General features: G+C 54.1%; 1 protein-coding gene across 1 annotated transcript in view; it reads right to left on the bottom strand.

Annotated features, from left to right (window-relative positions):
* Positions 1–717: 717 nt before the first annotated feature.
* Positions 718–12,788, bottom strand: part of ADAMTS2 (ADAM metallopeptidase with thrombospondin type 1 motif 2) — a 242,979-nt gene continuing 230,908 nt past the window's right edge. Inside the window, exons 21-22 of the mRNA XM_053907583.1 lie at positions 12,119–12,208; positions 718–4,289 (exon numbers count right to left, since the gene is read on the bottom strand). Of these exons, the coding sequence (XP_053763558.1) occupies positions 3,832–4,289; positions 12,119–12,208 (548 nt within the window). The 3' untranslated portion in view covers positions 718–3,831. The remainder of the gene's footprint in view (positions 4,290–12,118; positions 12,209–12,788) is intronic.

Raw genomic sequence — 12,788 nt, forward strand, 5'->3', positions numbered from 1 at the left:
GTACTCCAAAGCCACCTCCAACCTCAGTGCAAACTGGTAAGATTGGCCCCTCTCCCCAGCACTGCCCACACGACCTGTCTGCCTCCTCTGTGGCTGGGGGCGTTAAGAGAAATCTCTTCCTTCCTTCAACTCCCTCCTCCCGACACCTGATAGTATCCAAGGGCCAGCCAGAATGGGCTTGTCTTTAAAAGTGGAATATTGATTGGGGGGGGGGGCGGTTACCACATTTAGCAAATGATCACATAGGACTCCCAGATAAATTTGAACTTCAGAGAAACCACAAATAATTTTTCAAGTGTGTCCCAATTTTATACTAAAATGTGATTTGTTTCTCTGAAATTCGAATGTAACTCAGCATCTAGTGTTGTTTCTGGAAACCCTAATTATAGGAGAGAAGGGGTCAGAATCAGGGAGGAGGAGGAGTCAGGAGATTTTTCATCTTCTCCTGGAACCAAAGGTTTGCTTGGAAGCAACCCGCTAAGTGGTGTCTCCTGGACAGCCAACTCCCTGGGGATCTGGGAGCAGAGACCTGTCCTTCTGGGGGCCCCTTGCCAGGCACAGGGTCCCAACTTGAGCAGCTGGCCTAGCCAGTAGGTTCGGGGCCTCCTGGTGGCCCCATCCCCCCCTTGTGAGGGCAGCGCATCCCTCCCCCCACCCAAGTGTAGGCTGAAGACATGGGTAGTGTAGTCAAGGTAACAAACAAACGCAGGCATGGTGTGCAAAATACACAGACATTTCGACTTTAATAAGTTATAAAATCAAGAAGCCAAATTTTTCTATACAGAAAACAAATACGTTGATTGCTGTGATGGATAAGATAAAATGCTGTGATTTGAGTTCAGCACCATGATGATTTTTCGTGCGGCGGCTGCCTGGCTACATAGTCATCATGCTTCACCTGATAGAGACTGCTGCTGAGCACCATGTATAGACTCCAAACAAACAACCTTAAAATACAAACAAAAGGCTTATACAGGAAATTCCATGGGTTTTCCAAAAGGAGTAGATCAGAGAGCCAAGTCCCCAAACCCCAGCAGGTTGTCTCCCCACAAACGTAGTTTTCTGGAGCCGCAGTCAGAGGGGACCTCTGAGTTCTCAGCGTGCTGTTCCAGAACGTCAGCTAGGAAATCTTCTTGGCCTGCAGGCCGTGGGAGCCCCCCGACATGGATGCCGGCTCTGAAAGGTCATGGGACTGTGGCTAAGCTGGCTCTCCGACTGGTCCCAAGCTCAGTGGAGATGAGTTTCTCGAAGTCTGGTAAACCCTGTGTTCCTTAGACAGAGAGACCCCTGAGGACTGTCTAGTTCTAGAGAGCCCTGTGGGTATATGACCCCAGGTACTGAGTATGACACATGGGGTGGTGGCCATGCCGGCCTACAGTTCCCAGGGGGCATGTCCCTCCTTCCAGAAGAAGACAGGTACCCTGGGGGTGTCCCACCTGGGGCCTCTCTCCAAAGGCTTCCAGTCCCCGAGACATGCAGCCCTGCTTTGTTGGGATCTGGGAATGGACTGTTCCCATCCTGAGGCCCCCAGGCTGGGTAAACTGAGTGATACTCTCTGGTGAGGGTCAGTCACCCTGAATTTCCTCTGCATCCCAGGACAGACCCAAGCAAGAGCTACCCAGTCCTTCAGCCTGTGAATAATAGCACCAGCTGCCAGGGGTCAACCAGTGAGAGAAAGCTGAGACACCCCTTTCCTGATTATAGAGAGACAGGATTGCAAAAGTACGTTACACCACATCTGTCAAAGAGGTGATACCGTGAGAGATCTCCAAGAATGTTTTCTCCAGTTTGCTTCTTAGAAGCCAGCAAGCTCCTCTGAGACACCAGCACATGCAGGAGTATGTGTGGGACAAGATGGCAGAGAGGAGGGAGGCGGCTGGCACAGGCGGGGGTTGGGGAGGCTAGTTACCGCCCAGTCGGAAGGTAGGCATCATCCCAGATATCGCTCTCACTGGTTCCTACACCCTCACTTTGGCCCTAGATCACACACAGACACACACCCGCACGCATGCACAGAATCAAACATACCTAGCACCTCAGACTCAGTATAAAGTAGCCATCATGGTATTCTCCTGAACCTCAGTGTTCTCATCCATAAAATGGGGAACGAAACAGAAAAGAGCTCTCTAAAATCTATGGCTGGTGAGAATACAAAGGCTCTAGAACCTTCCTAGACACAAAAAGCTTCAGAATCATGTGTCAGGCTTGGCCCAGCTAAGCAGCTGAAGTGCCCCCTGGGTCTCGTAATTTGGGGAAGTTTAAGCAAGCCACATGTTCACAAAATACCAATGCAGGGAGAGGTAAAAATTAGTCGCCATCCTCCCGTCCACCTTCCCCCTCCTTTCCTGCTTCTCTCCATTCACATCTTGCTCACAAAGCACCATTATGCCGAAAAGAGAAGTTGTCAAAGCTTAGGAGCAGCACAAGATAAAGCAGGCTCTCCCCTCTCCCCACCCCCCACCCCATGCTTCTCATGGGAGGCCAAATCTTACAGTTCACTGCTGGAACTGCCAAGGAATGGAGCAGGGCGAGACAGGGCAAGGCAACCCCGCACCCCACCCCCCCCAACCCCATCCCTGCAGGCAATAGAAGCTGGCCTTCGTCTTTAGGAGCAAACCTGAGCAGGCAGAGCACCATCTCAGAACCCAGAGCACAGCCACTCCCCTTCTCTCCCCTCTGGGAAAGTCGCTGGACTATCCAGCAGAGCGCATGCCCCCCTCATTCTTCCAACGCACTTGGGGAGGGAGAGCCTCCCCTGGGGAGCCCCAGGGCCAAGGCCAGGCTGGCCAAGAGGCAGCACGCAGGCCGGGTGGGCCAGTAGGAAAGAGGCCTGGGAGAGCCAGAGAGTGCACCCTGCGGTCTTCTCCTCCTGTAGGAAAGGCAGCCCACTGTTCAGATCAAGTCCAGTTAGTTACAGGATTCTCCGTACCTTCTGGGGAAGAAGTGGACAGCTTCACAGCTCAGGGTGGGCTGAGTCAAACACAGTGCCTGAGCGCCAGTCGGGCCAGATGGCTTTCCTTCCTTAAGTCGTTACTTCGAGAGACTGCGTCTGGCCGAGCCTGGAGACCAGAGGCTGCAGCCTGGTGGCTCTAGACCCTAAAAGACCTTCCAGAAGCCCCCCGCCCCCCGGAAATATTTTGGGTTGAACTTTTAGGATTGAGGATTTCGCATGCAAATCTAGACTTCTACTGAAAGCACCCTATCTGGCCCCAGGAGCCTGCGGTCACAGAGGCAGCAGTGGCTGGAACCCAAAAGCAGCACTAGTGGGGTGCGGCTCTCAGGTTGGTCACAGTCCCCCATGGGCTGCCACACTCATCCTCGACACCTGCCTGGCCCTTGACGTCACGGACTTTCAAGTTCACGGCCTCCACTTCATTGTGCTCATCTCAGTGACTGGTCAATTAGTAAACAAATCACTGTTTCTCCTAATAAGAGTTCCCCATGGGGCTTGTGCCTTGGTCTGGGGATTGGTAGGAAATGTTCCTGCAGAACATTTCTCCAGAATGTTCTCCAGAAGGGCTGTCACCACCAAGGACAGGAAGATTCCCAATCACTGCTCAGAAACTTGGGGCACGTGTTTCCTCTCCCCACTCCACACCCAACCCCAGGACAGGACTTAGAACATTCCAGAGCTGGGACACAAACACATGCGTGAACCTAGCTGCCCCGCGCTCACAACCACATGTACAGATGTTTATGTCATTCTCCTCTTTGTTTTCTTAAAACCTGTTGGAATCAGACATTTTCACTTCCTCTCCACGATCTGCCATCCCATGGAATATAATCTATAAGCAAGAAAAAAAATGCTATTGATGCTATCTTTCCATTTTATTAGAACTTCCCGAGCATCTCTTTCTTCCTCATCTCATCGATAAGCTCTTGGATTCTCTGGTTTCTGGTCTTTTCATACGGGCTCGGTCGTCGAGGGATCAGGTTGGGCGGCTGGCCTTCCTCATCCAGGCCGTTGATTTTGTAGGGCACGTCGACTGCGTTGGTGTCTGGGTGATCCTCAGTGCCGTTGGCGCTGGAAGTGTTGAGGGGCACCTGCAAGGGTGTGCCCGGCGGAGGCCGCACCTCCATGACGAGAGTGGGCACTGGGAGGGTGGGCACGAGGTCTTCAATGTCGTTGTTCTTCCCAGGTGGCAGCTCCGCCCTGTCATCCACATCGGTGAGGTTGTCGTGCAGGTTACAGGATCTGCAGCACAGCCTGTTGTAGCCTGGGATGGAGCAATAGCGCGACAAGACTTCCATCCTACAGAACATTGACTTGTCGCCTTGGCAGCGGGCCTCTGAAAGAGAAAAGCGGGAAGCACATAACCAAAGGACAGGATAAGGTGGGGGGGCCTCGTTCCCCCCAGGGGAAGCAGGAGGAGGCGTTTGAAAGAGCCCAGAGACAGCACAGAGGCAAGCGAGCTCACGCGGAAAGTGCGTGTGGTCCTGATGTCAGCAGCGCTGCAGCAGAGCGCGGCCACACAAGCTGTGAGCAGTGCTCCCTGCCTCCAGGCAGGCCCCTGGGGTTTTCTGTATCTCTCAGAGTCCCAGACAGAAATGAGGCCTGGGGAGTGATTCCTGTGAAAGAATGGGACTGCGTCAGATTCATCTCTGACATCCCACTGGTAAACCCAATGAGATCCTGTGGCGGAGTTCGGCCCTGCAGTCATCTTTAGGCTGTTAACTATGACAAAATTGAACCTGAGGGGACCGATTTCTAAAACCCGATAGAACAAATCCAAGAGACTTGGTGGCAGCCTCACCACATTTCCTGCACAATATGTTCCCATCCTCACCCAAACCTGTCTGGGCTTTCTTCCCCTTGCCTCGACTTACCCACCAGCCTCATGTCCCTTCACTGCTGCCTCCACCGCACAGCCCCGCCACCCTGGGCTCCTGGCCATCCCCCAACAGACTGCTCCAAAACCCGGTCCCTTCACACAGGCTCGTCCTCCCGCCCGGTGTGTCCTTTCCTTTCCTTTCCTTCCTGCCCAAGAAGCCGGCCACCGCGGTCTAGCCTCTATAGAGGGCAGTGTCTCTCCCTGCACAGCTGTTTTCTTCCTGGCTGGGCTCCAACTGTCTGCAGCTGTATCACAGTTGACCCTTGAACTACGTGGGGGTTAGGGGTGCCACCCCACCCCCACCCACACAGTTGGAAATCCACATACAACATCTGACTGGCCCCAAACTTAACTACTAGCCGTCTACTTTGCCCAGGAGCCTTCCCGACCACACAAACAGCAGGGTGGACACAGATTTTGTATGATATATGTAGTATATACTGTATCCTCATAATAAAGTAAGCCAGAGAAGAGAAAATGTTATTAAGGAAATCGTAAGGCAGAGAAACACACATTTAGGGTGCTGTGCCGTATTTATAAAAAAAAAATCCCATGTGTAAGTGGACTGGTGAAGTTCAAACCCGTGTGGTTCAAGGTCACCTGTTGTTCTAACCACACAACCCCTCCTACCCTTGTTCTTGCTCTTACTCTCTCTCCCTGTCTTCTTCCCAAATTCCTCCCCTCCTCCCTCTCCCTCACCACCTCACTCCACAGAATTTGAGAGGATTTGCAGGAATTCATTCAACATGAGAGAATAAGTCATTATGACAACATAACAGGGAATAGCAGATCGGTGTAAATTCCTGATCCCTGGCCTCACTGGGCCCACCTGCCTACTTGTGTCTCTCTGTTCAGCCACCCTCTGAGCCCCCCGCCCCCCAAGCCCCGCAGTGAGCATCTCAAACCTTTCCCTCACAACCTCTGCCGCATTCCTCTTTCTCTCCCTCTCCCTCCTTGACCTTGTCTCCTAGAAAGGAAGTGGGGAGGAAAGAGGGAAGGACAAAGGGAAGGAAGAGGCAGCCATGGGTAGAAAACACATCTGATGCAGTTACTCTGTGCACCAACACGGGGCACTGTCTACACCCACGTCTGTGACTCTGCTAGCCCACAGAAACTTCTCGCAGTAACAGATAAGCAGGTCCTCTCCCATTCAGGAGGTTCTGATGGTGCCCGCTGCCTGCCCATTGCTCCAGCCTATAATTTCCCCTTCCAGGCTGGTGACCCACCTGACCGGACACCAACCCCAAATTCCTGGAGCTTCAGACTCTCGGATAGGACTGCCTATAGGACAGTCCCCTAACCCCTGTGGTCCCAAATGTGCCTGAGACTCCACATGCCCAGTGCAACCCAGGGCCTTGGCTGGCACCACCTGTCTCAGAGAATGGCCTTTCCAGGGCATAAGCCGAACCCCAGGCACACCCCGTCTGTTCACTCCCAAGTCTGTTGGTATTTCCTCCTAGACACTCTCAGGTGTGTCCATTTCCCTTCTCTCCCACCTCCATGGGTCAAGCTGCTTTGCCTCTTGTCTGCACTGTGGTAAGAGCCTCCTTTCTGCTGACCTATCTCAATTCTTTCTCCTTTTTGTTCACTATCCTGCTCTTGTCAGAATGCTGTTTTTCAACTGAAGGTGTGACCATGTCACTGTCCTGATTGAAGCCCCTGCATTGCCCCTCATTGATTTTAGGGTGAGGACCTGTCTCCTTCACCTCTCCAGCTTCACTCAGGCCTTGGACCCCCTACGTTATACTGGGCTCCCCCTGGCCACAGGGCCTTTGCACATACTGTGGCCACCCCCTCTGTCTTCCTTCAGTTGCTCTCCTCTCCTCCTCTAGGCTCAGCTGAAACACATCTCCGGGCAAGAATCACCTGCCCTCCCTTGGGAAGTTCTCTCCCTCCCAACACTCTATCCCAGTTGGCAAGTTCACATTTAGTTGTCAGATAAGGTGTCTGTCACCTGTTTTCATTATCCAGTAAGTTCCACAGGGCAGAGCCCCAAGCTATATTTAGATGCCTCTAGCCCCAGAGCCTAGACCAGTGAATCAGACAATGCAGAAATATATCAATGTGAAAAAAGACACACGTGAATAACTGAGGAAGTCCAAAACAGGGAAATTATGGATTTTAAAATAGTAACATGATAGGCATGAAGAACACAGAGAGGCACGTACCACCAGAGGTGGACCCAACTTTGACTCTAACCTTCTGAGTGGCCCAAATCAGGAGGAAATGTGCCAGACTGCGTGATGCACAAGGTGAAAGAGGTAAACACAGATCAGCTGTTCAGGAAGAGCTTTGGCCTTCCCAACCTAGAGAGCCAGAAGCAGGCTCAAGATGTGGAGGGGGAAAGGCAAGTGGCCTCTTGCTAAGGGCCGATTCCAGAAATCACACGAGAAGATCCTGGGACACTCAGATAAAATCTTACAGATGCCCAGTGTATGAGACAGAGGAAATTGGAGTGGTCCTATTTGAAGCTCGGGGGTGCTTGGAGCCCCACCTGGCCCCTTCCCCACCCCCTGACCCTTCTCCCCTTTCTGGCAGCCACCAGGTGTAAAAACCACTGATCACAGCCCTCCAGAGACACAACGACACTTCTGACAAGGCAGGGGGTGGTGTCCTCCCACCCCTGGCTTTGACTGTCCAACCCGGCTGGACATGGTGGGGGCAGGGGCCTCGACAAACACAGACGGAGCCAGGCCTGGTGATGCTGCTGGGAGTGGGGCCACCCTGGCCCCACAGCAACACCCTCCCCTGTCACCTGTGCCGCCTTCTTCACATAAATGACTTAAGCCTCCCCCTCACTTCTCTCCCCCCAGGCTGAGATCCTGGGAAACCAGCATCCCCTCTGTAGAGGGCAGGGGTCAGCCAGCTACTCCCATGGCCCAAGTGGGTGCCTCCACCTGGTTTTGTACATAAGGTTTAACCATTACTATCTGGCCCTTCAGAGAAAAGTTTGCCGACCTGTGGTCGGGAGCTCAGCAGCCTCCCAGTGCCCGAGTCAGAGCCTCACACAGAAAGCACTGAACAAATGTCCCTGAGTGAATGGACGATTTGGAACTAACAGGCAGGTGACAGCTGGGGGGCCAAGGGTCCCCGTCTCCAGGGCGCCTCTCTTCACCTGCCCTACAGGTTGGACTTCTATGTCTATTTTCCTCTGCATGGTGGCTGCATTGCTTTAAGTTTTTAAAAATGAAGATAACGAATGAATAAAGAGTTAAGAAAGCCACAGGCCAGGAGTTTGGCTATGCTAATATTACCCTAGAAACTTTTTCAAAATAATCATTCCCAATTTTTTTTTGAAGTTTATTCATTTTGAGAGAGACAGTACACACACAAGTGGGGAAGGGTCAGAGAAAGAGGGAGAGAGAGAATCCCAAGTGGGCTTCATGCTGTCAGTGCACAGCCCGACACAGGGTTCAAACCCATGATCTCATGACCTGAGCTGAAATCAAGAGTCGGATGCTTAACTGACTGAGCCACCCAGGTGCCCCCTGCCCCTGCTAAACCATTCTTTTTTTTTTTTTGTTTTAAGGTTTATTTATTTTTGAGAGAGACAGTGCAAGTGGGGGAGTGGCAGAGAGAGAGGAGAGAGAGAGAATCCTAAGCAGGCTCCACGCTGTCAGCAGAAAGCCCAATGTGGGACTCAAACTCACAAACCCTGGGATCATGATCTGAGCTGAAATCAAGAGTCGGACACCCAACCGACTGAGCCACCCAGGTGCCAATCATTCTTAAAAGGATGCCAACAGTTTTATCACTGAGCAGAGAGCCCTCCGAGATGAGGGGAAGTACACCACCAAAGGGCCCAAGATGTGGCCAGAGGCACTGACCGGCAAAGCATCTGTACTACATCAAGAATAAGATTCCGGTGTCCTAGTACCTGGTCTTCAGCCATTTCCGGTAGCAATGAATTGGCAAGACCTATTGCCTTCCAGCCAACAACAAACCATTGAGAGTAAACCCCTTCTCATAGACTGAAGCCATTTGTGGGCCATTCCCACCAATCTTGGCTCGAGCCAAATCCTGCCTGTGTTTCCTCCTTTAATTTCTTTTTTTTCTTTAACTTAACATTTATTTTAGAAGAAAACCTTACACTACCACCATTCACGGGCAAGTAGCAGTGATCAATAAAGGTGACCCTAATTAGGAAAACAAACTTTTCACCCAAAGTTTAATTCCTCAAATGGCAAGGGAGACCCTCTCGCGTGCACAGCTCCGGGCTGCAGAGAGCGAGCAAGTGTGAGGGGGGTGCCGGCGTCGTGAAGGGTGAAGGGAACTAGGAAGGGGCTGCTCAGAGGCGGGGGAATTCAGGCCACATTTATGCACCCTCTGAATTAAACCTCCCTGTGTCCCACGCTTCGGGAAAGGCTAGGATGGAGAAAACCTGGTTCTCTCTTTTTCTCAATTGAGCCTCATGCAGCATTTCCCCATCCAAAAAGGTTGTGCCACAGGGTACAGGAGCATGGGCCCCCCGGCGGGGCCCTCACACACCCCGACTGTCCCTGGTGTGGTCCCCTGGGCTGTCGGTGGCCTGCCTGCAGCTCTGGCCTGGAAGCCCCTTCCATGGGGATTCCTCCTGATCCATCTGGGAAGGGACACTGCGTGGACGCGGCTCTCTCAGAGGAAGTTGTGTCTCTCAAGGTCTTGTGTCTCTGGAGCTGGGATTCCTTTCAGTGACCAGAGCTCTGGGCAGAGTGAATTCAGCCACGCTACCGTGACCTGCACTGGCAGGCTGGCGCCCCGGGACCTGGCCCTGTGACTCCAAGACTGTTTCCATGACACCGGATGGCCCCATGTCATCTTTTCTCAGGATCTCCCTCCTCTGTGGCACGGGATCCCCTCCATAGGAGAGGGAAGAGAGAGAAGCCCGCTGATAGGAGGTCCCTGTTGGACCCCGACCTGCTGTCGGCCTTTGTCAGAGGTGAGCCAATGCACCAGGCCCTGCAGCTTCTGACACGAGGCCTGTGGAGATGTGGGCGGGCACGGCTGAGCACAGGCCAGGTGCCTGGAGCTGCCGCTGCCTGGCCCTTCTCCCGCCCCACGCCCCCGACCTGGGCCAGATGGGCACCTCTCCCTCCCTGAACGGGTGGCAGTGGCCCAATGGTGGCTTGGGGGGCGGTGACCTGGGCCAGCACTATCTGGGCTACTGACCCCACATTCCCACTCCACTGATCCCAGAGGTGGGGGAAACCCACCCCGGGACCCTTTCCCAATGGTGAAAAACTTCCATCTGTGGGGAGAGAACCCAGACGTTCCCACAAAGGGGCTCATTCAGCACGAATGAGTCGAAAGTCAAAATCATAGTGGAGTGTCTTCATGGGCCGCTGTCACATTTTGAAAAATGCCTGGGGACAGGGGTATGCACCTCAGTGGGGGAGGGACCCTACATATCCACATTGTGCAAGGGGATGGGGGGGCGGCGGGAGTCACTGGAAGCGGAAACCCGGTCACTAATGCGACAGAAGGGTCCCCGCAGGTCTGCCAGCGCCGTCAGCTATGGAGGCGAAGAGAAGGAGCCAGCAGCGTGCCAAACCCAAGCACCCAGTTTCACTGAACTTTTATTGAGTTTATTTGTGGGATGCATGACAGGAAAGTCTTTCCATCATTAGTGAGGAGAAAAGGTCATTTCCACAGTCACTTTGGCACACACTAAACTTTGTCTCATAAAAAAACCAGAAAAGCGACGACAATGGAGCCTATGTTAATTACGTCATTGGATACATACAAAACACTAATAAAATATCCCTGATAAACCAAAGTGCATATAGACAGAGAGCACAATGCCCAGGACCGTATTGCACCTTCCCAGAGTCAGAGTCACTCGCGTGGCCTAGTCAAAGTTGGAAGTTAACAGTCGTGAGAATTAGTACGCGTTACACACCAAGTATGTACATAACAGTAGTTGGAGCCGGGGAGGAGGCTGGGTGCTGGTCCCAGGGATGCCATTAGCAGGTGGCAGGGGGGCTGGGGCGGGGGCGCTACATGGGTCACACCAGGGGCCGGGCGCACTGCCTTCTGGGTAAGGCAGCACTGGGGGAGCGCCCAGGATAGGGGTGGGGGGCTCAGCAAACAGTCAGTGCCGACTGGCCGCATGGCCTCAGAGTGGGTCTCTTCTCCGCAGTGTTGGCTGGAGCCAGCACACCTGGGTCCCCTGCACAGGACGCCAGGGCCAGAGGGGAGTCAGGCCCTCTGGGTTGGGAAACCTTACTCTGGGCGAAAAGTGGATGAGTGGGACTGCCTCCCCCTGGGCCTGCCACTGCCTGCTTCCTATACCTGGATCCCGTCCCCGCTCTGAAGCTGGACTTAGCAGCCAAATCTGTTACCTTTCAACTTTAAGGCATTTTCTACATAGTTTTATCTAAGCAAAAAAGCAATAAAAATTGAGGTAATTCTGTAGTTGTTCACACTGGTAGGTGGCCGCATCCACATCAGTTTCTCTCTCTCTCTCTCTCAACCTCTCTCTCAATCTCTCACCTCTATGGATGGGGTCATGTGTGCACGATGAGAAAAGGCCATTGGAGCTAATGGACAGAGAATGGAAGGGGCGGTGTGTCCCAGTGTCCCACTGGAGGGACACGTTCCCCGCCGTCTCTGTTTAACCCGAACCCGCGAGGGGATGGGGCTCAGGGAGGGGGGTGGCCAAGGGCTGTGTAAGTTGGACGCAAAGGCCACAGGAAGCAGGCCACAGTCACACAAGTCAGGAGGACACACTCAGCACAGGGTCAGCAGCAGCAGCAACAGCAGAGGCGGCCGGGAAGCCCCCGACGCGCCCCCGGAATCTCAGGGCCAGGCCACCCAGCTCAGCGGCACAAAACACGCCCCAGAGCCTCTCTGGCCTCGCCTCGCTGGTGGGCGGTGTTTGAAAGGGGACCGGTGGGCTTGCCCCTTGACTTCTGACCTGCAGCTCCAGCTTGCAGGGATGTGGCCCCGAGACGTGGTCACCAAGTGGTCACATTTGCACTCTGGCCTCTGGCCCCTCCAGCACCAAGACAGATCTTTGCCCCTTTACACGCCATCACCAACCAGGTCCCGGCCTCCCACAAGAGGCCAGTTGCCCTGTGGCCACGCCTCTGCAGAGGCGGGCCCTCCCGGCCAGGCAGCCGGCTGGGCGGCTCCAAAGGAGACTGCCGAGCACAGAGGCCCGGAGAAATCAGATTCAACCGAGAGAGCGCTCAGGAAGAGTCAGGGAAGTTTTCCATAGAAAGAGAGGAGGGGAGCCCACGGCAAGCTCCACAGGGCGCAGGGCATGCACTGGAGGGCAGAGGCAGAGTTATAAACGGGCCGGTTACTTGACGAGGTCTTCTGGACTGGAGAGTCGGGGTCCGGTCGGGACAGCCACTGAACCACGTAGCTCTTCTTGGAAGGATCAGAGATGTTTCCTAGAGGGAAGAGGAGGGGCTGTGGCTGCCATGGCCCCACGCTGGGCTGCACCGTCACCCCGGGCAAGAGACACTCCATAGCCCCAGGCATCCAGGGCCCTGACACCCTAGCTCGGCATTCAAAGACCCCTCAGGTGGGCTCTAGCCGCCCAGTCCTCCTGCTCGCCCCCACCCCCCACCGTGCCTCCTGGGTCTCAGCTACAACCTAGCACCAAGGCTCTGCCACACCTCCTTATCGCTGCATTGCTCCCAGCAGGCCCACCCGGCCTGCTTCCCAGGAACATGGGGAGTAGGTGAATCCTGGATCTATCCCCCTGCCCAGCTGGGTGGGCACATCTGACCTCCCTGAATGCCCTCCTGTGTAGATGGGATTCATGGTGGGGTCTACGGCTTGAGCTATTTCTGGGACCAAAAGAGGTGATGCACATGGCACTTGGCAAGGTGTCTGCACGCAGATGGTGTTCTGGTTGTTCAGAGGGCACTAGGCACCCCCAGTTTCCACGGGTACCCCCTACTCCCACAGGCAGCCCTGCTCACATGGGCATGGGTGCCACATTTGGCTGAGCCCCACTGTGTGGTC

The sequence above is a fragment of the Panthera pardus genome, unplaced genomic scaffold, assembly GCF_024362965.1.
Source record: "Panthera pardus isolate Hobbes unplaced genomic scaffold, ASM2436296v1 HiC_scaffold_2, whole genome shotgun sequence".
NCBI classification, from domain to species: domain Eukaryota; kingdom Metazoa; phylum Chordata; class Mammalia; order Carnivora; family Felidae; genus Panthera; species Panthera pardus.